Source organism: Ammodytes marinus (assembly GCF_949987685.1).
Source record: "Ammodytes marinus genome assembly, chromosome: 7".
Classification (NCBI taxonomy): Eukaryota; Metazoa; Chordata; class Actinopteri; order Uranoscopiformes; family Ammodytidae; genus Ammodytes; species Ammodytes marinus.
Genome location: NC_137211.1, coordinates 20,091,487 through 20,116,955, shown reverse-complemented (window position 1 = coordinate 20,116,955; position 25,469 = coordinate 20,091,487). Strand labels below are relative to the sequence as shown.

At 39.8% G+C, this 25,469-nt stretch overlaps 1 protein-coding gene across 1 annotated transcript in view; it reads left to right on the top strand.

The window, feature by feature from the left end:
• Window positions 1–1,204: 1,204 nt before the first annotated feature.
• The window catches only part of LOC307253113 (microphthalmia-associated transcription factor-like), a 28,249-nt gene continuing 3,984 nt past the window's right edge, over window positions 1,205–25,469 (top strand). Inside the window, 9 exon segments of the mRNA XM_080030990.1 lie at window positions 1,205–1,372; window positions 13,359–13,602; window positions 21,591–21,830; window positions 21,833–21,835; window positions 21,934–22,029; window positions 22,848–22,965; window positions 23,707–23,763; window positions 23,902–23,977; window positions 25,064–25,211. Of these exon segments, the coding sequence (XP_079887116.1) occupies window positions 1,269–1,372; window positions 13,359–13,602; window positions 21,591–21,830; window positions 21,833–21,835; window positions 21,934–22,029; window positions 22,848–22,965; window positions 23,707–23,763; window positions 23,902–23,977; window positions 25,064–25,211 (1,086 nt within the window). The 5' untranslated portion in view covers window positions 1,205–1,268.

Genomic DNA, 25,469 nt, shown 5'->3' with positions numbered 1-25,469 from the left:
ACAGCACTGGCTCTCCTTGCTATATACTGCTCCCTAGTGGCGGATGGGAGCCCTCCACTCACTGAGGAGAGCAAATCTGAGGTGAGTCTGTGGTGAGGAGAAGGCGAGCAGCGAAGTCAACTCAGTCCGTCTGCAAAGGAAACGAAGGGGATCCGAGGCATGGGGGTCGACAGAGTCTACAGGTTTGTTATGATTTGGTTTCAATACCGATACACGATTTCACAAATTGAACTACTCGACAAGATTAATGCTAGATGTAGCCTATAGATTTTTCAATCAATTATGAACTACGGAATAAGTGCAGCATAGGTGTGATATATTTTTTTATATCATGGAGTTGCCTAGATGCAGTGCGTGGAGAGACGACTTGCCGGAGATTAACTAAAATTCCTTAAAAGAGATGCAGCATATCTTAATGCTAATGATGGATATATGATTGAACTCCAAATCAACAGTGGCTCATCCATGCTTCGGCTTGTAGGGATTTTCTTCAAGGTCACTCCATACACTTTGATCCCATGAGCAGCACGATAATCATACTAGTTTACCATTTGGTCACTAGCATGTTTCGTTAAAAATGTTAAGGGAAATGCTGGCGAATAACTCCCCTTGATTCAGATATGGTACACGTTCAACCATTGATATTAATACCAGTAGTAGGCTGTTTATAGCGACATGTTATAGTAGCCTATGTTTAGTTAAATGTAATTTTCGCCTAAATGTAGCATACATAGCCCTATGTATCTTGTATATATATATATATATATAAGCTGTATAATAGTGCTCAGCTGTAGCCTAATGTGAGGTTATTGCCTCTAAAGGTAAGCTAATGAAGCATTAAACATTTCAAGGGGGGAGCATCTTTTTTATGAAAATCCAAATTATAATCTGTAAGATAAATAGCTGTTTGCACTGATTAATAGTTGTTATTTTAGGAAATGAAACTTCTCATGACACCCAAACATGAGTTTTTACTGTCCGAGCAAATAAGGCTGTGTAAAATCCCCCCAGCCAATGAAAACCATGCTGACATTGACAGCCGAGGTGCATGCCGGTAGTTGGAGTGCGTTGGTCGCGTGCAGCCCTCCGGCAGCGCTGTGTTCGCCGCAGTGGAGGACTACAGAGCTCCGGGTCCTGGACAGAGGCGGCTGGCGTTGACAGCGGTTGTTGGTACTGAGCGAAGTAGCTTTCCGGCGGCATAAAATATCGTCCGTCTGTTTTATTATTCGGGGGTTTTCATCGTTTTCCAGAAGTTGACATCTGCAAACATGCAGTCCGAGTCGGGAATAGTTCCCGACTACGAGGAGGGAGAGGAGTTTCAAGAGGAACCCAAAACGTATTACGAATTGAAGAGTCAACCCTTGAAAAACAGGTCAGTTCTTTGGGCCGAGGACAGTTATTTCCCACTCTGGAGCGGTTTTGGTGTTTAGGTGATAATTAGACTGCAGACTTTGTCGGTGTTGTCCGGAGTTCCGTGCGCGTGTGGGGGCTTACCGACTGATGTTACCCCGGCGCTGTAACGTGGAGAGGGATCTAACTTGTCTGTCATTCTTGTGGTTATCCTGCTGGCATGAAGTTATACAACACTTGGGTGTTGTCTTGTCAACATCAACCTCAAATATTAGCTCGCAGAGGTGCAGACGGGTCAGTCTGACGAGATGCTGCTCAGCCTCACGTGTTGAAGGATGATGTGTAGCCTACTGCTAAAGCTGATGGGAGGGTTTGTTTTATATGGATTCTCCTGAAATAAATGTTTTTGTTGAAAAGCTTCGCGTGGCGATGTGCTTGGGGGGTGGGGGGGGGGATGCTGTGAAAGCCCTGAAATCCATAGGAACAATGTCTGCTGCGTGAAATACTTTTGTGTTGCTCCTTTAGTTTAGAATGTTGTGGTCAAATAACTTCAATGTCCTATTTGTAGGCTATTGACACAGATTCTTCTTGTAGTGGAGGGTTTCTGAAACGCACTGCAAAAGGTGTATTAATTAGTTAGTTTAACATGAACTAGTTTTGAAGCAGGCCCGGTTCTAGAAAGTCAGACTTGGGTGGGCCTGCAGAAATTTTGGGTGGGCACACTGGGCAGGGAGACCGAAGATGCGAGCGCGCGCAGAGCGCGCGAGCCGAAATTTTTTGCCGATGTAAGATCTCTGCGTCTTCTTTTTGGCGCATTTACTGTGAATTGTGTAGAACACAATATGCAAACAAACTTTGAGTGTTGTTGTGTGGGAGATTTGATTCTTGGATATTTTTTTTCGAAAATGTTTATGAATAACATATAATAATATACATTATATTCAACATAATGTATCTTTTTTTATTATTATTATTTTAGTATTAACTGTAGGCAGCCTGAGCTGATAGAAGAGGAAGCTTCGGGACTGGGCAACCTGGATTGTGGTAGTCCAGAGCTATATACTACACACTATATAGATAAAAAGTCCACGATTGCGATGTCCAGCTAGGTGAAAATAGTAGCCAGCCGAGGTCACAACCCTGCTAGGGGGGTCCGGGGGTATGCCCCCCCGGGAGATTTTTTTTTACCTTTTTAACGTGAAATGCATGAATTTGGTGCACTTTGAGAGGAAAATTAAGAGGCTAAATCTGAGGAATTTTGTGTGAACAAATAATTTGGAGACACTGGGTCGGATGAATTAGAAGCTATTGAAGAAAGACACATGGATTTTCCATAGAAATATAAATTAGAAATAAAATATTATGCAGGGTCCTCTGGGATGGGCTTGGTGCTCTTTTTCTTTTACGGGACATATTTTTCTGTAATATAATGAATTAATTTAATGCAGTGAGAGGAACGAAGCAGAAGAACTCTGTTGTCCAGTTATAATTTTTTCCACAGACGAGGCTCAAATAGGCTATAGACTATACACAGTGCATGGGCAACTGAGGGCAGCCCCATTTTCAAATATTTTTAAATAAACTCAATACACACTGTGCATGCCATGGACTTGAACGTGACGTGATCAATTAACCTCGGATTACCTCCCAGATGAACTGATTCAATCATTAAGCTATTAATCTACCAAACCATTGTATTCCTTTTATTGTATGATAATTTACATTTACATAATATGATGTTGGTATCAAACATACAAACTAAAAAAAAAAAAACTAAAAAAAAAATTGGGGGGGAGGGGGGCCTGGCAGTGGGGACCCTAAGCAACCGCTCATTTCGCTTATGCCTCGGGCCTAGTGGGTCTGGACGTCCACCTAAAAAAAAAAAAAAAAAAAAAAAAAAAATTGATAGGGGGAGCACAGCCCACATTTGGGGGGGGCACGGCCCACCCTGGCCCCTGGCTACAACCGGCCCTTTGAAGCATATCGTGGTGTAAACGAAGAGGATTCCTGTGTCACAATAAGAGCTGGCAAATAATTCTGGATGTAATCACTATGGAGAAAAACACCTCTAAGCTAAATCCTGACAAAACCAACCTTGTTCATGAATAAGTTTAGTAAAAATAGCTCCCATAGTGTAGTGTCTCAGGACAAAAACACCCTGCGGTTTTGACTTATCAGAAAGCTTTCTTTCTTCAGATTGGCACTTTGAGGCCTCTCCAAACAATCAACATTGAGTTGTAGGCTCAGGTCAGATTTGACCGTTGACCCTGCTTCTAGACATAGTGCAGAGTGAGTGTGCTGTCATCAAATGGCTATCGGTTCAGGGAGCTGACGAATTAATTTGATCTTTCTGGGAAATACCCTGATTTGATTGAAGACTGATACATGATGATGACATGTCTCTGTGTGTAAAAAAATATAAAGCAGAACTTGAAAGCTTGAAACAAACAACTAGCTTGGCTCTGTGTATAAATGTGAATCCAACTCATAGTGATGACAAGACTCATATAGGCACCAGCACTTGTCATTGTTATGCTTTAGTTGTACGAATTAAAGAAACAAGATTCGAGAGGTGTTAGGAGGAGGATTTTATTCATCTTTAGCGAGAGCCATGGCTAGCTGCCTTCCAGTTCCCAATCTCAATGCTAAACTAAGCTAAGCTAACCTGTTGCCTTTCTGCAGGCCTACTTTAATATTCAACTGACAGACATGCGAGTGGTATTGATTTTATCAGCAAGAAAGCAATTAAATAATTACCCAAATTGTAAAACTATTCCTTTAAAGGGAAAGAGAGTATGAACTTTTACCCAGCAATCTTTATAATCTCCAAACTTGGACCACAGATTCAGATAAGGAATACCTCCCGAAAAGCATTTAACAGAGAAAGTAAATGGAAGAAATCTCAGTGAGGGCAACAGTGGACGGATCCCTCATTCCCTCTCTTCTAATTGCATTTGCATAGTTACAAAAGTGGTGTTAAGTGTAGATAAAAGCAACACAATATTGGACTCGTAAAGTTATTTACTTGACTAAAGATATAATCAGTTTTATTTTAGGTTGTGACACATGGACATGACTCCCTAGATAGAGGAGCTGGGTTCAATGCTTTATGAAACTCTTCTTAGCTGTGAAACTGATGATGATGATGATGATGATGACGTCGCCGATGACGACAATACATCTATTAACAGAATGCTGTCCGCTTATCTGTATTTTGCATCTACAACGCTGTGTTGTTCAGCGCTACTAAGACATGGCTTCATTGTCAGGGTGAGACACACAGAGGACAGTACGCCACTGTGTTTCCAACTGAGCTCTTATTGCAGACGTTTGGTCGACTCCTGTTTATTTTTTCCCCCTCTCTGGCTCTTGACTTTTTGTTGCAGATTTGTAGTCCTTTTCAGCCTAAATTCAGCCATAACACCAGTTGTGGGAGAGAGAAAACATGTCATCCTGAACACACAGCCTTAACCTCTAACCCAGTTCTGCATTTTTTAAACTAATTTCTTCATTAGTGAAATGTCATTACACTGTTAGAAATATATGCGCTGAATCTGAGCCGAGCTCAGACTGGCAGTCAGTCTCATTACAAGTAAAAAGTCAGTGCTGGAACTGAAGAGCATTTCATTTCGTGTTATTTCCTTTGGAATATTGCGAAGTTGTCTCAAGAGTTGTTTCGATTTGAAGGTATCCCACTTCCTCTTCCCATCACATGAGGTTGAGCCAGCATAATAATAGTCACGATGACTGTTGTGAGATGCTGTTTGTTGCGCAAAATGGATCAAATTTGTTTTATTGGTTATTGACTGGTGTGATGTGTCATCATTGCCACCCCACACTATTTTTAAATTGAAAAATCTGAAGTGTGACGAAATGTCATTTTAGCTTTCACAGTTTTTTTAGCTGCTGTCAGGCGAGTGCAGACGATGTGCCAGACGTTTGGTGCCTTATATAGATGTGAGACAGGCAGGCGTTTGAACGTGTCTTCCATATTGCAGTGTAAATAAGCTCTATAAATTTAGCAGTGGATGTAATATCTGAAACTGAGAGCTGGGGGATCATGTTTAACAGGCACACGTTGTACATGCAAATCAGCTACAAATATGCAGCAGTCTATTTGTGGCTGAAGTTTTTGCTTTCTAATAAATGAAGCAACTTGTACTAAAGATGGGATACTTTTCAAAATCTATGTTTTTTCAAAATATTTTCTCAACGTTTTTTTTTTTTACCTGCATCCAAATGGCTCTGTTGACTTTGTTGAATATAAACTTATTTCTTTACAATAATTTTTATTTTATTTCAATGTCATAATTGTCTCATGGAAGATTCAGATCAAAGAATAAGAAAGAAGACTAAAAATCCGAAACAAGTCAATCAATACTTCACAGTTTGCTGCAGATATAAATGAGACAGTAATTGGAGAGTATTGAGTTTAATACTCTAATTAAACAATACCGCTGACTTAGTATCAGACCTATAACTTATTGAAAACAAATCTGAAAATATTGCAATATGAAACACATGGTTAATACCTTAATAGGTGGTATAGTTGGCAGACAGAGATGAAGAGAGGCCGATGGGGTATAGTGCATGACCTAAGACGCAACGTTGACCTTAATTGACACACACAGGTGTTATAGCTGGAGGAAAAGTTGGTCAGAGTGACTTGGTCCGCGGGGTGGGCTCCCTATAATATTAGGTATATTTGATCTTTGTCAGCCTCTGTTGGTGACCGGTAGGGACTGCAACAACCCTCAAAACAAAGTACTTCCCACACAGCAGCTCGTATATGACAGATCCCACAGTGGGTCCTGTCCTTGTTTCCATTATTTAATTAGAGTGCTTTCTCGTGAAAAAATTTAAATTGTTTAGTCTAGTCAAATGTCAAAATAGTGAAATGTGACAATGAAAATATCCCAAAGACCAATATGACATGTCATGATGTCCAATTAGCCTCTTTTGACCGACCAGAACGCTACAAACGCTCAAAAAAGCAGCAAATCCTCACATTTGATTTGAGATGCCAAGACCAGTTCATTTCTTTGTCATTTTTTGCTTAAAAAATAATTCAATAAACAATGAACAGACTTATTGTTTCAATATGTCGACATTTGTTCTCTGTATGGAGAAAGAGGTTGTTCATCCTCAACTATTAAGCATTTAAAAATAAATAAAATACAACAACAAACCTATGTGAATAAAGTATCTATCTATCTATCTATCTATCTATCTATCTATCTATCTATCTATCTATCTATCTATCTATCTATCTATCTATCTATCTATCTATCTATCTATCTATCTATCTATCTATTTTATATCTATTTATCTAAATCCTTTTAATGTCTGGAAAAGTCTCACTCAGTTTCTTTCGCTGGTTATTATTATGTCATTGTTTTCAGCTATGGTTCATCATTATTATGGTGTCCTCTACAATGGGGGAACGTGTTGGTTGCCTGTTTGTGTCAATTTCAGGGAAAATTGAGAACAAATAAGCCTGAAAAAGCTGCATTGTTGTGTTTGTGCAACACCCTTATTTACATGATGAACTTGAAAACCTTATGGACTTGTTTTCTTAAGCAAAGAGGGAGAACGGATAGCTAGCTAGATTCCTGCTTAAAACAAAATGGAGGGAATTATGAAGGGCACACAACCTAATTACAAAAATAAGACCCGGCAAGTTCAAGTTGTCCCAACCGGTTCTGCCTTCCTGGAAATAACAAGAAAATTAACCTGATTATCTATTTGGATGCTGCTTGAACAACCTTACCTCCTTTATTTGCTTGGTTATAAATCTCTCTGGCAGGCCTCTAAAGTTGCGGGGAAATAAGGTTTACTCCATTTGTGTTACTTGACTTTGATCTGACATTTTGTTTTGAACAGATGATTGTTTTAAAGGAAATTGTGTTTGGCCTTTTACTCTATTTTCTGATATTTTACACTCCTATCCTGACCAAGAAAATAAATCAGCAGATGGCACAGCTTTGTGTAGTGGGATGTATTGTGCAATACAAATTAGAAATATCTCCCTATCGTATGTGCATAAGCTGTCTATATAACTAGTCACACCAGTGTAAACATGCAGCTTCTGCACAGAGAAGTTTACACGGTTCAGCTATTTACCTAGTGGTAGTTGTTTGTACAGTTGTTTTCTTCTCTCTGCCTCTCTGCCTCCTCTTTAAAAAACAATGTATCAAACAGTGTTTGAAACAGCATCCCATGGGTACTAAGCCTATATAATTGATGGTCTAGAGAGCCTCACCACATGCATGCTTACTCTTCCTATTATCAGTGATTTGCTTGCTAGTAACCGTTGTCTCCTGGGGGGGCGACGCCAGCTGCAGCACACTGGGATGTGTTGTGATCAGCGTGGGGACTCCGGGGCCAATCAATGTACTTTCATGTAAGGTCATAATCACCATGCTGTGTTGGAGCAGAGAGGCCCTGTAGTCCACCATAGTCTTCTCCACTCTGTGAATGAGGCACTCTCTCCTGCAGTCTGGTAGAGACGGGATCATCACAGGCACACAGTTTCAGGACAATGTAATAACGACTTACAACATTTATAGAGCAACTATCCCTGCACAAGTACATGTTAATATCAGATTTAAGTTTAGCGCAACTCCAGGAGATTCGCATATTTCTTTCGTAACTTTTTCATATAAATCAATGTCGGTTTTATTCCAGGGACTACAGATGAAAATGAGTTCATATAGCTAACTCTGGTACTGCTATCGACTCCACAAAACACTCAGTTTCTCAGTATGGCAGCGTTTAGAAAACTGGTGTCGCAAGAGTCAACAAGAAATGGTATAGTTGTTGATTCTACTGCCAAGAAAAAAACCTGGCCGTACAGCAGGAGGAATATAATCCGTGCACGCGATCCCCGAAGGCTTACCTCCTGCAGATGTGCCTATACAGTGTTGTTGTAGTAATTACTCAGAATTCCTCATGGGGGCGACAGGAGTTACACACTATTTAGCTATGAAGCCAAATACACCATTTAAAAAACAATTTGATTCTGTCAAAAATGCAATGTCACAAAGATTAAAATAAAAGAAAAGTTGACATCAGGTTATACAAGGTTTGCACACGACGGGGGAGGAGGACTAAATGTGTTAGGTGTTCTCTGAGTGAAACAGTATCTGTGTGGTGGATTTATAAGCGGCCTGTTGATAGTCAGCGTGTTGCCTGTGTGCGCTCTCTGGCCCTATCCTCTGCTCTGCTCTGCTTAACTCCTCACTTGACGGGGCTGGTCCTCTGCCTGGGACTCTGTGTGGCGATTGGAGATTCCAGGCCGGTACTGGAGCCTCCCCCCTCTGACACACTTCTTCGCTGCAGCACCAGCATGACTTTCATTGCTCTCCCAAGGGCGGGAGGTGCACCTTCAGGAACAAAACAAACAAACATGGAGGCAGTAGGAGTGCAAGTGTACAGACCGTGTTCATTTGGCCGTGTGTGAGTATGCCGCCTCAGCACCTAGGATGTAGTTGCCGAGGGTTAAGGCAGGACTTCTGTGTGTGTGCGTATGTGTGCGTGTGTGTCTGTATCTGTGTCTGTGTGTGTGTCTGTGTAAGACACTACACATACACACATGAAGGGCAGTGTGCAGAGTAATGTGTGGGAAGTCTATACAGCAGATTTCTCCTTATGCAGTGTGCTTTGTGCTGAATAGTTTTTTGGGTTAGTAATAATTTGTATAGAAAAGCATAGAATTGATTGCCAATGGTAATTGATTTCTGACTAATAGGTGATTACCTATCAAATGTAAAGACTGGTATGTATAGACAAAGGGTAAATAATGAGGCCAGCCATAGCTAGCAACATGCCTGTTTGCAGAGCCTAGGCTGTGTATTAACACTGGATTCTTTTTCAGCACGTACACAGTACGGACAGGTAGCGGAGAGTGAAGAGATATTCACAATTGTGATTTTGACAACTAGCATTCTCGAGAACTGCTGACTCCACCGCCGCTCAGTGTTTTGAACCTAAACATTGTCACTGCCTCCTCTCTTGGGATGTAGAACTACATTATGTCCCTCCTACTTCACTGTCTGCCTGTATGTCTGCCTATCTGTCTGCCTGCCTCCCAATAAAAAACAGCATCAAAGACTCAGCTCTGACGGTTGGACTAGTGAGAAGCATCGTAGGAATCATGAGTTGGGTGGGTGGGGCTCTCAAACACTGTGAAGCCATTGTTTTTTGTGTTTTTTATTTTCCTCAAACATAAGGAGGTGTACGCACACACACACACACGCACACGCCCGCACACACGCACAAGACTGAAAAGGTTAAAGGGACAAAAGAGCTTTTTATGTATTTCAGCGGTCTGTTTGGCAAAAAGCCACCAAACAGTTGAAAGGAATAAACTGGGGGGGGGGGGGGGGTTTGTAGAGAGGCTTCTGCGTCACTCATACCAAATACAATCTGATAATCAGCAATTTATTAAAGAAAAACATGAGGTGCTACAACTCTCATGTTTGTGTGATGTTCCTGTTATTAATCACATGTACTAGATACATTATCTACAGACCAGATGGGTGTTTGATGATGTAACTAATTTCAACAATTAAATAAATTAAAAATTATTTCAAGCACAGCCTTGCTAATATATCGACCTGACTGATGTTATAGGCCGATATTAGCTTATGACAGATATTTGATATAAGATCCAATACAGAGAAAAAAATTATAATTTTGAGGATATTTAGGAACAGTGTCTAACATTTAAATGTTTTGTCCACCAGAGTGCGCTGACAAGTTTATATTGTAAAATGTCCCACAGAGTACATATCTTGGTCATAGTTTTTTTAATAAACACATTTAAGAGATCCCTGAAAAATGTTTATCTTGGTTTTTGTGTTTAAAAAAACATATTTTCTTTTCTAAACAATATAAACCTATTTTACTGCATTTACGGAGAATTAGTTCAGTTATCGCTTTTCTTACCACTCATAGCGTTTTTAGCTTCATGCTAACAGCGTGACTCCAGGGATGGATGTGCCATGTCGATCTTTTCTGTTGATCCACTTTGTTCCGGACTTATATATCTGAACAACTAGATGGATTGCCAGGTACATGTATACAGATTGTGCCTAGAGGACAGAGCTGAAGTCATGAAGTTTTTTTTTAGCATAAAAGCCTCTCGACAAATGGTGGGTAGATTGCCATGAAGTACAGTCCATTGGGCCAACACAATGAAACCTGAGGTGTAATAACACAGGATTTGTAATTTTGCAGTATTGTCTGATTTTGAAAATGCCATTTTTTACATTGGAATTGGAAACATTGTGTTTGAGTTGTCTCTAGCTCTGCCGTCAGAAGCAGGTGTTTCTTCTCTGATGCCCAGAAGCGCTGCTTCGCCTCTGAGTTGTTGTGTTCTAGGTGAAGAAGAAAAATCTATTTTCGCTCGTTTTGCCTGAAACTGAAAACTCTTTAATCGGATATGTTATTATCAGAGCTCTTAATCCCCAAACTGCAAGATTTAGGGCCATAACCTGTCAGTGATGTGTGTTTGCGGCAGAACAAATGTGAAGCTTTACTTTTTTATTGACAATCACAATAAATAAAACATGAATACAGTGAAAGACAAACATTTGTCAATTCCAAAGAAGAAGTGACATCTTCTTTTAAAAGCATTGTTTTGTTGGAAAAGGGGAGTACTTTTGGATGTGTGTTTTTGTGCACAGAAGAGGGAAACATTGCATTTGCACACATACTTCTATCCGCCTTGATACAAGTAAACACCCTGAAGTGCAAAGTTAAGTTGTTTACGTTCAGTTTATTTCTCAAAAAACATGAATTGTGTGTATCCTTGAGGTCTAATAATAAACTTGTTGAATGCAATTCCTCCCTCGTAGAAGATTTTCCTATAGCCGATATTTTGAACATTTTGAATTGTACAGTTTGCATTCATGCCAAAGCAATTGCCTGGATGTTTATCCTTCGCATGCACCATACAACAAAATAGGGGCGCTGTCATAAACACAACTCTACAGTTGTACCTTTAAGTAAAAGTACATGAGCTTTAGCATGAAAATATATATTTATCCTATAGCAGCAAACGTAAAAGTATTCTGTGTTTCAGGATAATGTTTTTTATGTTTCATTATTGGATTATAACTATTTATATGTGTACGCATCACTTTAACGTTGCAGCTGATAAAGATGGGGTCATTATAGCTACTTTTATTACATACCCGAATGCATTTTTTTACTCTTATTTTGTATTAATAATCTGAACCAATAAAGTAACTAGGGGTGGAGAAAAGTAAGTATTATGATGTTGTTCATAACACTGGTCAGCATCAGAATGTATTCATTTCAAACATTTGTATTTTTAAATTTTCAAGCAATACCCTTTATGTTTTTATTGCAAATGGAAAAGAGAGAAAAAGTGAATGAAACTACTGTTGCCTCGTAAATTAAAACCCCCTCGAAACAGTAAAGCAGATTAAAAAGAAAGAAAAATCAAAGGACCACAGCTCTGGCAGTGGAAATTGAAGAAAACGGAAAAAAAGGCAGTTTTAACATTAGATCCAGTGGCTTTTGTTGGAAACTTACTAGATGAAAGGGAATACAATCGCCCAAAGTCACACCGACAAAGGAATCATGCATATGCACCACACAGAACCTGATTCTATAAATTGGGTGTAGTACAAAGGAATTTGACAAAAAAAAAAAAAAAGAAGCCGTCGGATTGAGAGACCTAAACTACTATACTTTGAGAGAACAAGCTGCAGCCTTTGTTCAACTGCAAATCAGTCATTAAGTCTTCTTGTTAATTGATTTATCCGGATCAACAAGCAAGTTGATGTGCATCAGCATCGGTCTTCAGAAATGAATGAGGCTGTTTGTGTTAATATTAAGAAGTGAATGTGCTCAGTGTTTGAATGTTGAAAAGGTCAAGAAAAATTGGTTTTATCCTCTGTTGTTACATATTTTTTTTTTTTTGCTCTTGTTCTGGGTTCAGTGGGTGTGGTATCAGACAATGAGATTATATGCAGCGCTGGGGGGAGAATCATGGTATGTTGAGGGCTCAACACCCGGTGAATACGCTGTAGACCGAAGCTGTGTTTGACTCCACTGGCTAATTAGTGCGATTACTGCACAGCTGGATTGGCCAGACGTTTTACTGAGTTTTGTCAAAAGGATCACTCACTCGATGAAGGCTTTGCGCAGACAACTTCTGCTTCAGCAGAGCCTCTCTATTTTAGGACTGCATGACTCTGTCTGGGCGAGCAGCTGTCTAAATTTAAGAGAGTGGGAAAACTGAAGCAACATCTTTTTACGAAAACTGTTCCTCTTTCTGTTGTGTTCAATTCTCTTAAATGTAAAAAAAAAAAAAAAAAAGGTTTTATGAGTGCTGCTGGAAGCGTTTTGCTCTCTTGACCCATAATAATCTTTTGTGAATGGATGCCTTGACAGTTAAGTGTCTTAGCCTTTAGTTAGTTTTCATCTTCCTAAGAAATCAAATTGGTTAGATAAGTAGGGCTGCAGTGAACAATTATTTTTATTCAACACTCATTTTCTTGATTAATCCATAAAAGGTCAAAAACTTTATACAAATCCAAAGTGATGTCCTCAAATAGCTTATTCTATAATAAATAAAACCATGCAAAGCAACACGTCTTCACAGAGAAGCTTGAACCTGCAAGTGTTCTGACATTTTTGGTTTAAAAAAAAAAGTATTATTCAAACGATACATTTTCTTTTACTCAACTTATTGGTTAATGGACTCATGGTTGCAGCGTTCCTTTTGATCTACGCCCCCCTCACTCACCCTTGTTGCAACCTTTTATCCCACCTTCCCCTTCATCTTCTTCATCTTGTCTCTCTTGCTTGACCTCTCTCCCTTCTCACCTGACCCCTCCGTACCCTCTCTCTATTATCACCTCGCCCTTCAAACAATCAGCCCCTGCACTTTCCACTTGCTATCCTTAAGATCCACACTCCGAATGCCCTTTGATAATTCATCTGTCCCCCCCCCCCCCCCCCTCTCTTTGCAGCGGCCCGTCGGACCAGCACAGCTCCTCCAAGCCCCCGCTGAGCTCCTCGGCCATGACATCATCACGCATCCTGCTGCGACAACAGCTGATGCGCGAGCAGCTTCAGGAGCAGGAGCGGCGGGAGCAGCAGAGGCAACAGGCCGCCCACTACCCACAAACCACAGCGGCGCAGACCCCCGCCATCAACGTCAGTGTCCCCAGCAGTCTACCGCCGGCTAAACAGGTGCCTATGGAAGTGCTCAAGGTAAGCAACAAGGGGGGTTATAGTGATCTGTGAAGGGCAGGAGACAAAGAGGGAATATGGCACGCCACGTATTATGAGTCAAATTATTTTCAGTTTATATGTGTAAAGTTTCCACCTCTGGAATTAGCAGTTGCGTGTGTCATTTGCTGCAGTCTGAACGACCTAGGCAGCGCTGTATTTATAGAGGTGATTGACTCGTGTGTGTGTTAAGCAATTGTGGTTTTACTATGACTGTGTGTGTGTAAAAAAAAAATATAAAAAAAAAACAGGGGAGTGAGTGAAGTGTGTTAAAATGCGTATATGGGGATTATCTTTCCTGAGAGAATTCCTCTTTAATGCATGCTGTGCTTCCAGCCATTTGGATTTAGCCATCTTTAATCCTATTTGCTCAGCTAGATTCACATCTTTTCATAGCTTTGATTCCCCGGCAGACCGCAAAAGGGACAGGAGACTGTTAAGATTTTTCTGTACGAGTAGGAACCGCTGGGGTTAGAGGGCGCGTTTTTGACAAGACACTTTTGGTAAGTTTTCCTGTCTGTTGTGTGCATGAGTTTTACGGACAGGATCTCATCATCATTTGTTAAATATGAATAGAAGAAGTCTGTTGGATTTGTTGTGTGGCGGTGCACATGTGTGTTCTTTTTTTATTGCACCTTTCGAGTACATCAAGGACATAGACACAACAGTATAAAAACCTCATTGTGGGATTGTGATTTCAAGGATTTTTTTTCAGCGTTTCTGAATTGAAGTTTCTTATTAGTTTTTTGGGTTTTTTACATCATTGACATGGGGATGGAAATGTTTATAGAGCTTGTCCTGAGTACACGTGCACACTCGTATTTTCTTGTGTGTATGTATTTCCCTTTCCATGTCTTTATGATTGTCCATTTCTCTAAGAAAGACACAATTTAAGCTTTTAGTTTTGTCCTTGATTTCAATTTGTTGTTATTTGTTGTTTTTAAGGGCACCTTAGTGAACATTCGTTCAAATATAAAATAGTCTTTGTGTATTTGATTTTCCAAGATGAATATATTTAAAGTACTTGTTTTCAAAATGTCACTTTTATACGAGATGAAATGGGTTCTAGTCACTTTGTATGAAACTGAAATGCTATCTCTATAAAATATCACTTTCAGAAAGATGATATTGGTGCTTTAAAAGCTGCATTCACTGTAGATCACAAGAGGCTGTTTAGACTAATTTATGGGGAAAAAATGTGTTTTAATGTAAGAATATAAAGTTTTAGTTTTATAAAATCAGTTTAGGTATACTATATAAAAAAGCAATATACTGCGACACAGTTGAGTAATCTTTGTTTAACTAAATCCACCCACAACAGATTTCATGGTTACTTGCTCAGCCACACTTTCATCACCCTGGATGTGTGTGGCATGGGCCAGTAGCGATGAACAAATACAGTATGTCCATTGAAAATATTGCCCTCCTCATGCAGCATAAACATAACTTGCTCTCTGTAATCTGCAGCTCTTTGAGAGGTTTAGTACGCCCCCCACCCCCAAACCCACTCGCCCTGTGTACAATACATCAAGTTAGAGTAATTTTTCCGCTGCTTTGGCGAGAGCTTACAGACATTCTTCATTGACTGAAGTCGTCAAAAAAGAAAAGGCTGTTCCAGTTTGGCGCTGTTGAGCTGGGTTAACCTGCTCCCCTGTCTGTGGGCAGATTAGCGAGAGTCCACACACAGCTCAGGGGTACCAGGCAGAGCTGCTGGACCTCAAAAAGTGCAAACATTAAGCTCAGATGAGTTTATCTAAAGACTGATTGGACCCTTAATTAACCAAGTGACCTCTGACCTTCTGGGGAATAAGTAAGGGATCAGTTTAGGGATCAAGACAAAGGCGAGCACAGCCTTACCACACACCGAACACTAATTCAGTGAAGAATGCTCGTAATTAGCCCCCACCGCTTTCATTCCATGGCATATTTAAGAGAAAAAAAAACACTGCTTTGAAATTTATGAAGGATAACTTCCTAAAAGGGATAAAAAAATAGATTTCTCAAATTTTTGGTTCCATGAAAAGAACAAAGTGCTCTTCAACATTGTACAAAGTGTACATTTCATTTGGATTATACAATCCGGGTAGCTCGTGACCAGTATACACCGGGAAGGATACAAAAACCTTTCACAGGTATCTTAGTTTGGTTGATTTGTGCATAGATGCATCAAGGCATTTGATAGAAATGCACATTTTGCAATCTCTAAACGAAAATAAAATGACATACTTTGTATTTGGTTCCATGTTGTGTAAAAAGAAATTATTGTGCAGTGTAGTGATTTTATTAAAGTACTCACACATCAATGTTGGACAAAACTGCTTGATATATTTGCAAGTCAAAGTGAATTATTATAAGCTCATTAATTACAGCGTCTTATGAATTAGTATATGAAACAGCAGACCAAACTGAAAAAAAACATTATCTTAGCTTGTCTTCTAAATTTTACACAACATTTATCATCAAAGGACACATGGTTACGCACATTCACTAGGGATGTTGCGTTATAACATCAGGACAATTCGTCAGATGTGTAGAAAACCACAGGTCGCTGTGACGTAGCTGCTCACGTTAGCATCCCAGTTTTTGTCTGCGAGTTCTGCGAAGAATGTTAGCGGCTTAACTGTGAGACAAAGTGGCCTATTCTTCAAGCCCGCAGAGCTAATGGGGGGAATTCTTGTTAATGTATCCTGGTAAGGACCATCATGGAATGCCCAAAGCATGCAAGTCAAACAAAACACAAATCAGCATCCTCTCGCAGTACAGCGGGACGCTTTGTGCGTGTCTATGACTTTGGGCTGTGGGGCTTAAGTTGCTATGGGCTGTTGATGGCTAAAAAGGGGCCAAAAAACAACAAGCAAGTCTTGTTTGCTGTGGCTGCAGATGCTGTGAGTTGGCATTTGACTTTACATTCCCAAACAGTGTATTTTAGACTCAGTACATTAAGGGAAGTTGGGTAAAGCAAAGTTCAAGTCCTGCTGCTGTTAGGATCTCTCCATAATCAATTGCACAAGCTGACAGATGCATGACACTGTTCTGAACCAATACTTTTGTCTGAACCTGCTTTATTGTTAGACTCCTTATATGTATTTGATAGACTGTGGAAGTCTTGTTTGTGTAGATCTGTATTCACACCATAGAAAAGCATGTTTTCTGCCTGTTCCCCAGTCATAAGAAACAGATCACTTTTCAGTGGTGTCAAAGCAGTTCATCATAACAACAGCTTACAGTATGTATTGACAAGGCCGAGACATTTACACCCTGAGGTGTATGTCCCCCGCACCCACCCAGCTTGGGGGCTCCAATGAACAGTGAGGTCACCTAATTATGTGTGACTTTCTGGGAAAAAAACGCACACAAGAAAACATTGTAATATGAAGACAAAACAAGCTGATTTCAGCTGGTTGAATGAAAGGAAGATCTTTGAGGTCTTTCTGTATCAATGAGATGGTTTTTAAGGCTGTGACTAATGAGTATTCATATATATACATAATCAATTGATCTGGTTAAGTATTTGCTCAATAATTAGATTTTTGCTTTTCAAAATTATTTCAGCAATTCAATAAGAATTGCTGAAATAATATTGCATTTTGTGTGGCTGTGACCAACAGTTTTCATTGTGGTTTTTATTTTTTTTTAAGAAATCATGATGACAATTCCCTAAAGCCCAGGCTGATGTCTTCAAATGGCTTGATTTATCTGACCAGAACCTACAGATATTCAGTTTGCTATCACATAAGAGAACAAAGCTGCACATTTACGAGGCGGGACCATGAGATGATTGATGGTCATTTGAGGTCCATATACACTTAGATTACTTAACTAATCCATTATTCGTCTATTCATTTCGGCTGTAAACATAACTCCTGTGGGGAGAGAAGGAGTGAAGTCTTAACAGACTGAATGGTTGCATCTACAGTCATGCTATACTTTTATAGTTTTGATAGGATTTTGCTATTGGGGACTTTGTCTCATGCACACAATGCCCTTAATGCCTCTTGTTTTTTCTATTCTGAGAAAGAGAGACACAGAGAGAGAGAGAGAGAGAGAGAGAGAGAGAGAGGTACATTGTCTTTGTTTCTATGTATGCAGTACACATTTCTCTTTCTTGTTGGACTGTTATCAATCATTTAAATCTTTGTGAATTGAAAAATATTTGAATGGTGATGTGAAAACCACAGCTTGCTCCCAAATAGACAAATAAAGTACATCAAAAGCCATACAATAAAGGCAGGGCACAGGAAAACACCACCATTTCAGTAAATAATATATTTTTAGGATTAATTATATAATATAATGAAACTAACCTTTTGCTTTCCAGGTTTTCATTGTGTTAAAGGGGTAGTTCAGGATTTTAGACATAGGGCCTTATTCCCAAGTTAGCCTTGGTGTTCTTTATCAGTGGAGACAGTTTTCAACACATTTAATTCAGTCCTTCTAGTTGCAGAGTGCGCTCGTGCTAAGCTAGCGCACGGCATCGGGGGGATACCTAGTCTGCTACTAAAACAGTCTTACCCACTCCAGTCCACAGTACACCCGAGGCCAATCAATTATAACGCCAGACTATCGATGTAAATGTCTGTGTTGATAGAATAATTTTAGAAATAAAACCAACCTCGCATCGCATGAATTATCGCATTTTGAGGGACTACTTTCTTGCAGCAGCGGACTTTTACTTTGCTGTGTAACCGAATCACTACAGCAGAAAGTAAACAGAGCAGCGTGGGACATAAACTGAAACTGCACTGCCACCAGTCTACCGTCATTCTGTCCCGGTTCTCTGCTGCAGCTCCAGCGGGGGCTGTCTCTACAGACGCTCTTTCTCTTTCTGCCCTTTGAGCATCCCTCTCAATTCTTCATCAGTGTATTCCGGCTCGTACAGGTACGGTTCGTTGGATACAACAAATTCCTCATAATCGTCTTCAAAAGCAGACGCATTGCTAAGTCCTCCAAACGTGGCCATATCTTGTTTATTGCATAGGCTAATACAACTCCTTTGTGCACTGTACTCTGCGTCTGTAAGACAGCAGCAGGTAAACAAACTATTATAGAGCCTGTAACCTAGGTATTAGTCCGCCGCTGCCGCAGCCTACAAGGAATAAAATCCCTCAAAATGCAATATGCGAGGTTGGTTTTATTTCTAAAATTATTCTATCAACACAGACATTTACATCGATAGTCAGGCGTTATAATTGATTGGCCTCGGGTGTACTGTGGAGTGGGTAAGACTGTTTTAGTAGCAGGCTAGGTATCCCCCCGATGCCGTGCGCTAGCTTAGCACGAGCGCACTCTGCAACTAGAAGGACTGAATTAAATGTGTTGAAAACTGTCTCCACTGATAAAGAACACCAAGGCTAACTTGGGAATAAGGCCCTATGTCTAAAATCCTGAACTACCCCTTTAATCTACATGTATAGATATATACATATTTTAATAGCCTTGCTGAATGACAGAAGACTGACAACAACAACAACAAATAAAGAAAAAAAACAAGAGATTCTAATTCCTAATTTATAATAAGGCCGGTGTAAAACCATGTTAGGATTATTATTGATTCATAAAATTGGTCTGAAAACAAGTTATTTGGATGTTAATGATGGACTAAACAACTGATTAATTATTCGAGAAAATAAATAACATATTGAACAAAAATATTCAACAGACCTAAAACACAGAAAACAGGTTAACAGAAAAAAAAAATCCAAAACTTTTCCCACCTCTGCACGAGAGTCAAGCCACCGTGAATGCAGTCACAGTTCAGCAGGTAAATGACATGGTTAACAAGTGTTCATGCTGTGTTCACCCAATCGTTTACACATGTGAGTGCAAACAATTGGGATTGTTCATTTGTGGCTCCAGTATATCCATCTGGATTAGGGTTTTCTAAATACTCTGCTGTTCAGTCCATTTTCAGGATCAACTTCACTGTGGTCTAAAGAGTTTATCAGTAACAATATTAAACTAGTGTTAAAACACCATTATGGGATCAAAGTGAAGACTTTGTGACCAACACGAATGAATGCATTCTTCTACTAGGCTTTAGCCCAAAGCTTGATGTGCTTCTTCTAAATGAGCCATTGACTCGCTGTATGTCTGTATGCTCCACTCAATGGGGTCAGCTTTACGACCCTGTAATGAAAATGTGTACAGCCCAAGGTGATCTCGGTCACACTTGCGGGGATAAATGTTAATGTTACCTGTCACATGAGCCTTCCCTGTAGAACAATGATACTTGTGAGCGTGGAGAAAAGGACTCTGTTATGGTGAGAAGTGGAAGTATTTCACAGTCACGCATTGTAAATAAAAATGTTGTCTGTACTTTTTATTTTTATTTATTTATACATATCCACTCGAAAACCATACCATTTTCAACGGTCCATTGCAGTGTGCAGACTGAAAGACATTTCACAAAAGCAGAAGGAAATGTCAGAGGTAGCTTAAAGTTTGTCTGCAGCCTGTGGCCTCCTCAGCTCCCTTAACGAACACAAATCCTCCGGGCTTAAGCGGAGGAAATACCTTAATTTAAGAAATGAAGCCAATTTGGAGACGCTGTATGTATGCCTACTACTGCTTAATAAATAATAAAAAAAACTATTTAGAGACAGGAGGAGATTGCAAGTTGCCCGTAACAGACTTTAACCTTTGTGCTGTGTTGAGCCAGGAACGCATACCCAGCATCCACAGGGTTAAAAAAAAAAAAAAAAAATGGATGAGGAAAATGTTCAGCCCCGGGCAGGTTTCAGTGCAAGGGATGGCCTCCCCAAACAAAGGCACTATGTGTTAGCACCACATCCTGACATCAAGTGATACACCATAAAAGACTAAATCCTGATTTTACATTGAACAACACAAATTTGTAAAAGCTCATTGTGCTTGGCCGAGATCCCTTGACGTGCATAACTAATGACTTTTTCTTGCCTTTTAAAAGATGAGCCTGGATGTGTCTGTCCTCATACGAGCAGACTTAGTCGTCCAGTGCAAACGAGAAGGGAGCAGCTACTGCACCTCTTAGTTCCAATAGAAGTTAGCGCAGAAGTTTTTTATTTATCTATCGGCGGATCAGAATACTTTAAATGATGCTTGAGATGCTTGGATATCAATATCATGAGGTAGGTTTAAAATTAGTACAAGTTTTCTTTTTTTTATTATACTAAAAACAACAAGACAGAATGAGAATCTCGGAGCCATCATTGACCACGGCAGTGCTATAATGTGTCTAGATTACTTGATGAATGTATTGCCATTATTTCTTAAACCACTGAATAGGTTAGTCATTTAATCAGAAAATTCAGGCTATAAGCGGAAGGGTTTAAATATAGATTATGGAATGTGTTACAGCCTGACTCTGAAGCTTGTTTATTTTGCTGCTGTGGCTTTTCTGGATCATTAGCGCTGTGTGTGGGAATTGAAATCCATCCATAACCGGGGGAGTGCAGAGATGTTTAACTTGTGCTACTTTATAGTATGTGGAATTTAAATGTAGAAAAAGCAGAAAGTAGTAAAAGGAGTAGTTCAAGGAAAAATATGTGAATTTATTTTCTACCGGGAAACTTTGAGACAACGATACTTGACAGCATCTCAAAAGAAAAATGCTTAATGCATGAAAGGCTTTGAAATCTGTGTTTTGATACTACAGTCATTTCTGCACAATACTTGGGGTAGGCAAGACTTTGAGGAATATTTATAGATATTGCAATCTAAAAAAAGACTATATCCCAAAAAACATGATATGTGACTCCAAGAATAATATAGTTGCAGTTTAAAGTGGGTTTAATTGAATGTCCTTCCTTCTCTCAGTTGCATTTATGACTAATGTGCAAACGCATATGATTTATTACTAAACCACATATCTGTGTGGAACCTGTTACCATCAAGGCATACAATATCTGTCCTGCCACTAATACATATTCTATCTCTTTTTGTCTTTTTCTATATTCATATTCCAACCTCCCTCCCTACCTTGCTCTTCTTAGGTCCAGACTCACCTTGAGAACCCGACCAAATACCACATCCAGCGCTCGCAGCAGCAGCAGGTGAAGCGCTACCTGGGGAAGATTGGCTGTCAGGCGTTGAGCTTGCCGTGCCACAACCAGTCCTCTGACCACGGGGGCATGCCGCCAGGGCCGGGCAACAGCGCCCCCAACAGCCCTATGGCCTTACTGACCCTCAACTCCAACTGCGAGAAAGAGGTGAGCTCATATTCGGACTGTATCATCAAGTGACACTCTAGGTGCAACATGCAGATTGTCCCCTTTGTGTGACCTTGTATCATAATTATCTGGAAATGTAATTTGTGCTTCGTTCTCTTCCTTTTAGATGGATGATGTCATTGATGACATTATTAGTCTGGAGTCCAGTTACAGTGATGAAATCCTCAGCCTGATGGACCCTGGACTTCAGATGGCTAACACGGTATGTGTATGTTCACATACATACTTATGTATACAGACCAAAGCACACTTTTGTTTGGTGTGTTATGGGATAAAATTATCTAGATTTCTTCTGATATTCTCTGATACTATTTACAACACTCAATCTCTATATGTTAGAAAATCTGGAAATAATCTCAATTTGCTATGCTTTGGCTGAACGCTTATTGGCAAAAGTTATTCGATTGTTAAAGTTAGCTTCGCTGTGCTAACAGGAGGAGCAACGATCTTGGGATGCTTGCCGAAATTGACAGAAATAGTTTGACATTTTGGGGAATAGTTCAAGGAGTCTTGTCATTATTGAGACTCAAGGAAATGACTGTACCCAGCCAAGAAATAGTCTCACGCATTACCCACTTTTAAACCTTAAATTGTAATTTTTATACTTTATTTTGTTAGTGTGTGCGCGGATCAAATTAAGGAGATATATCATGGTAATTAATGTGCTTCAGAGGAGCTGGTAGGCAAATATTTTCTTACCATTGGACTACCCAGACTAGCTGTTTCCACCTGTTTCCAGTCTTTATGCTAGGCTAAGCTAAGTAGTCTTACATGACAGTGATTTCTATCTTCTCATCCAACGGTTTGCATGAGAGCAAATTCCCCAGTTTTCCTATAATTCCTTTTACAGTGACATCATCACGCTTATTTGCATATTATTACACCTGTCTATCACAGTATAATAGGCTTGTTTTATGTCATCACCCTTCAAATCATGCTAATTCTGGGACGCGATTAGCATTTATATAGGGGGAAGGGTGTGTGTGATTCTTGCTTAATGTCTTTGTTGTGTGTCCTCAGCTCTCCGTGAATGCTAACCTAATGGACATGTATGGTAATCAGGGTATGGCCCAGCAAGGTCTGTCCATCAGCAACTCCTGCCCTGCCAACCTGCCCAACATCAAAAGGGAATACTCTGGTAAGCAGCGCAATCCGTCATAGCAGATAAACACTAACGTACCTGGCGTCTGTCCTCAAAATATTTCTATCAAATATTTGCAGTTATGTGAGCTTTGAAAATAAGGAGTTATATCTTTGTTGCGTGGACAACATCAATGCTCGGACAATACTTATGAAGCTCTACTCTTCAGTCCATAATGTAGTATTGTATTAAAGGTGGAGTCAGCGAACCTGGAGAATGCTTGTTGTCAGAATCACTTTTTGTCTAAATCAGTGAGTATCTCCTCATGAACCGCTACCTGTCTGTATTGTGTGTGTGCTGAAAAAAAACAGTGTTAATACACAGCCTAAGCTCTGCAAATTGTCATGTTGCTAGCTATGGTGGGCCACCTTTGTTTACATATCCTGTTTACACAGCACGGACAGGCAGTGGATCGTGAGGAGATATTCACTGATTTTGACAAAAAAGTGATTTTGACAAGAGTTCTCCAGAATTGTTGACTTCTCGTAATCCTCCTCTGTGTTGGGACGCTAACAGTACGACTGGCATTTTCTTATCCCATAGTTTCACAATCTCCGGCCATCATGCACATGCTGGATAAGTCTGGATCCTGTGGCAAATTCGACAACTATCAAAGGCCTGATGGGTTCCCTGTGGGTACGTGTGGTTAATATGCTTGAAAAAGTCAGACACTGCCCATTCATGGCACGTTCACTGCACTGTGGTATTTTGTTTTCTTGATGAAAATGTGTTTTCCAGAAGCAGAGGTGAGAGCTATGGCAAAGGAGAGACAGAAGAAGGATAACCATAATTTGAGTGAGTTTTATTTGCACTTAAATAGCATTTCTGTAAATGTGAATGTCTGGAAAATACTTGACATATAGCCTAATATATAATACTTTTTCAATCGATAATTGATATTTTTTTTTTCACTTCTGTTTTTGTTTTCTTTAGTCGAGAGAAGACGACGGTTTAACATCAATGATCGGATCAAAGAACTGGGAACTTTAATTCCAAAATCCAACGACCCGTAAGTTAATTGTTTTATTCACTCTCAACATTTATTGTTTCTTTATTTATGGAAAAAAGGAATATTTAAAAAAATATTATCGAAAATGGACACATATATACAGATGTATAATTCCCCCTCTGGTTGTGCTAAAGTTAGTGGCCAGGGTAGAGGAGATACTCCATTGAGGGAAAGTTAATATTTTAGTTTAGAGACAACCAAATGGAGATTTGAAGGTGTGTTAAAAAAATAATTATAATTTAAAGTCAGTACTCACGTCCTCCTAACTGTGTGTACATGTTACCAGAGTAACTGGTCGCTGTCATTATTTTAATGTTCTTTGCAAAAATGCAGCAGTCAGTGTAAGTATAATCAAGTCTTCAAGTCAATCAAAAAGTTGGCTCATTTTGAGGACAACATTCCTTATTTTTGTCAGTATCCCTCCTCTCCAGCTAATCAAGGGATCACTTTTGGGGGAGGTTTGTACAAAAATGACTGTAACATTTAAAGCTTCCAACTTGATCTGTGTGACTGACGTTGAATCCTCATGTTAGCTACAGCTGAGTTTCTGTGGATTTTATTCCCCATCTCTTAAGGCAAGCCTACACCAACGATTCGCGACGAGACGAAACCGTTGCAGAGTAAGTTGCAGGGATGTAAATTGACACATTTTAGAATGTTGCAGCCCGGCTTGTTGCGAGCAGTTGCAGTTTTCAAGCCTTTGCGTCGCGGATCTTTGGTGTAATATTTGCCTTTTGTACACAATCATTTTAAAAGAAAATATCTGCATCGCCTGTCCATAAGGCTTCTGCCAATTTACAAATCTAAAACACCACTCGGCATATTTGTGGAGACATTAGGACTATACGGTTTATAACTATTAGCTATCCCCATTGTATTTTGTGAAGATGTATTATACGCCTGCAAAACTGCAACTGCAACCTTATACTCTTTAGGGAGCTCAGCGTCATCCTTATGACTGCTCGTGATCTCAGTGACCTCCCTTACATACATTTTTTTCAAAGTACAAATTGCTGACTGCCCATTGGCATCAAAACTACACCATCTGTGAGACTGTATAAATAATGGCCCCTCTGTGAATTTCAGTGACATGCGCTGGAACAAAGGCACCATCCTGAAGGCTTCAGTGGACTACATTAAAAGGCTCCAGCGAGAACAGCAGCGGGCCAAGGAGCTGGAGACTCGCCAGAAGAAGCTCGAGCACGCAAATCGACACCTGATGCTGAGGATACAGGTAAACAAACTGTCATCACAACAATGCATTTTGCATGGTTACTTTATTGTAGTAAACTAATAAGAAAAATACAATAAAAAGGAAAGTTACAGTGTGTGATGTGCAAAGAATAGGGACTGTCAGTGAGACATGACTTTACTTTTATGACCATATCAAAGTCCAGGAAAAACAAGCACCAACGCTTATTTATACAGCAAAAGCCACATAATGAAGGAGGGATGCTGCCGTTCAGACCGTCATCTTGTAACTAATTGATCA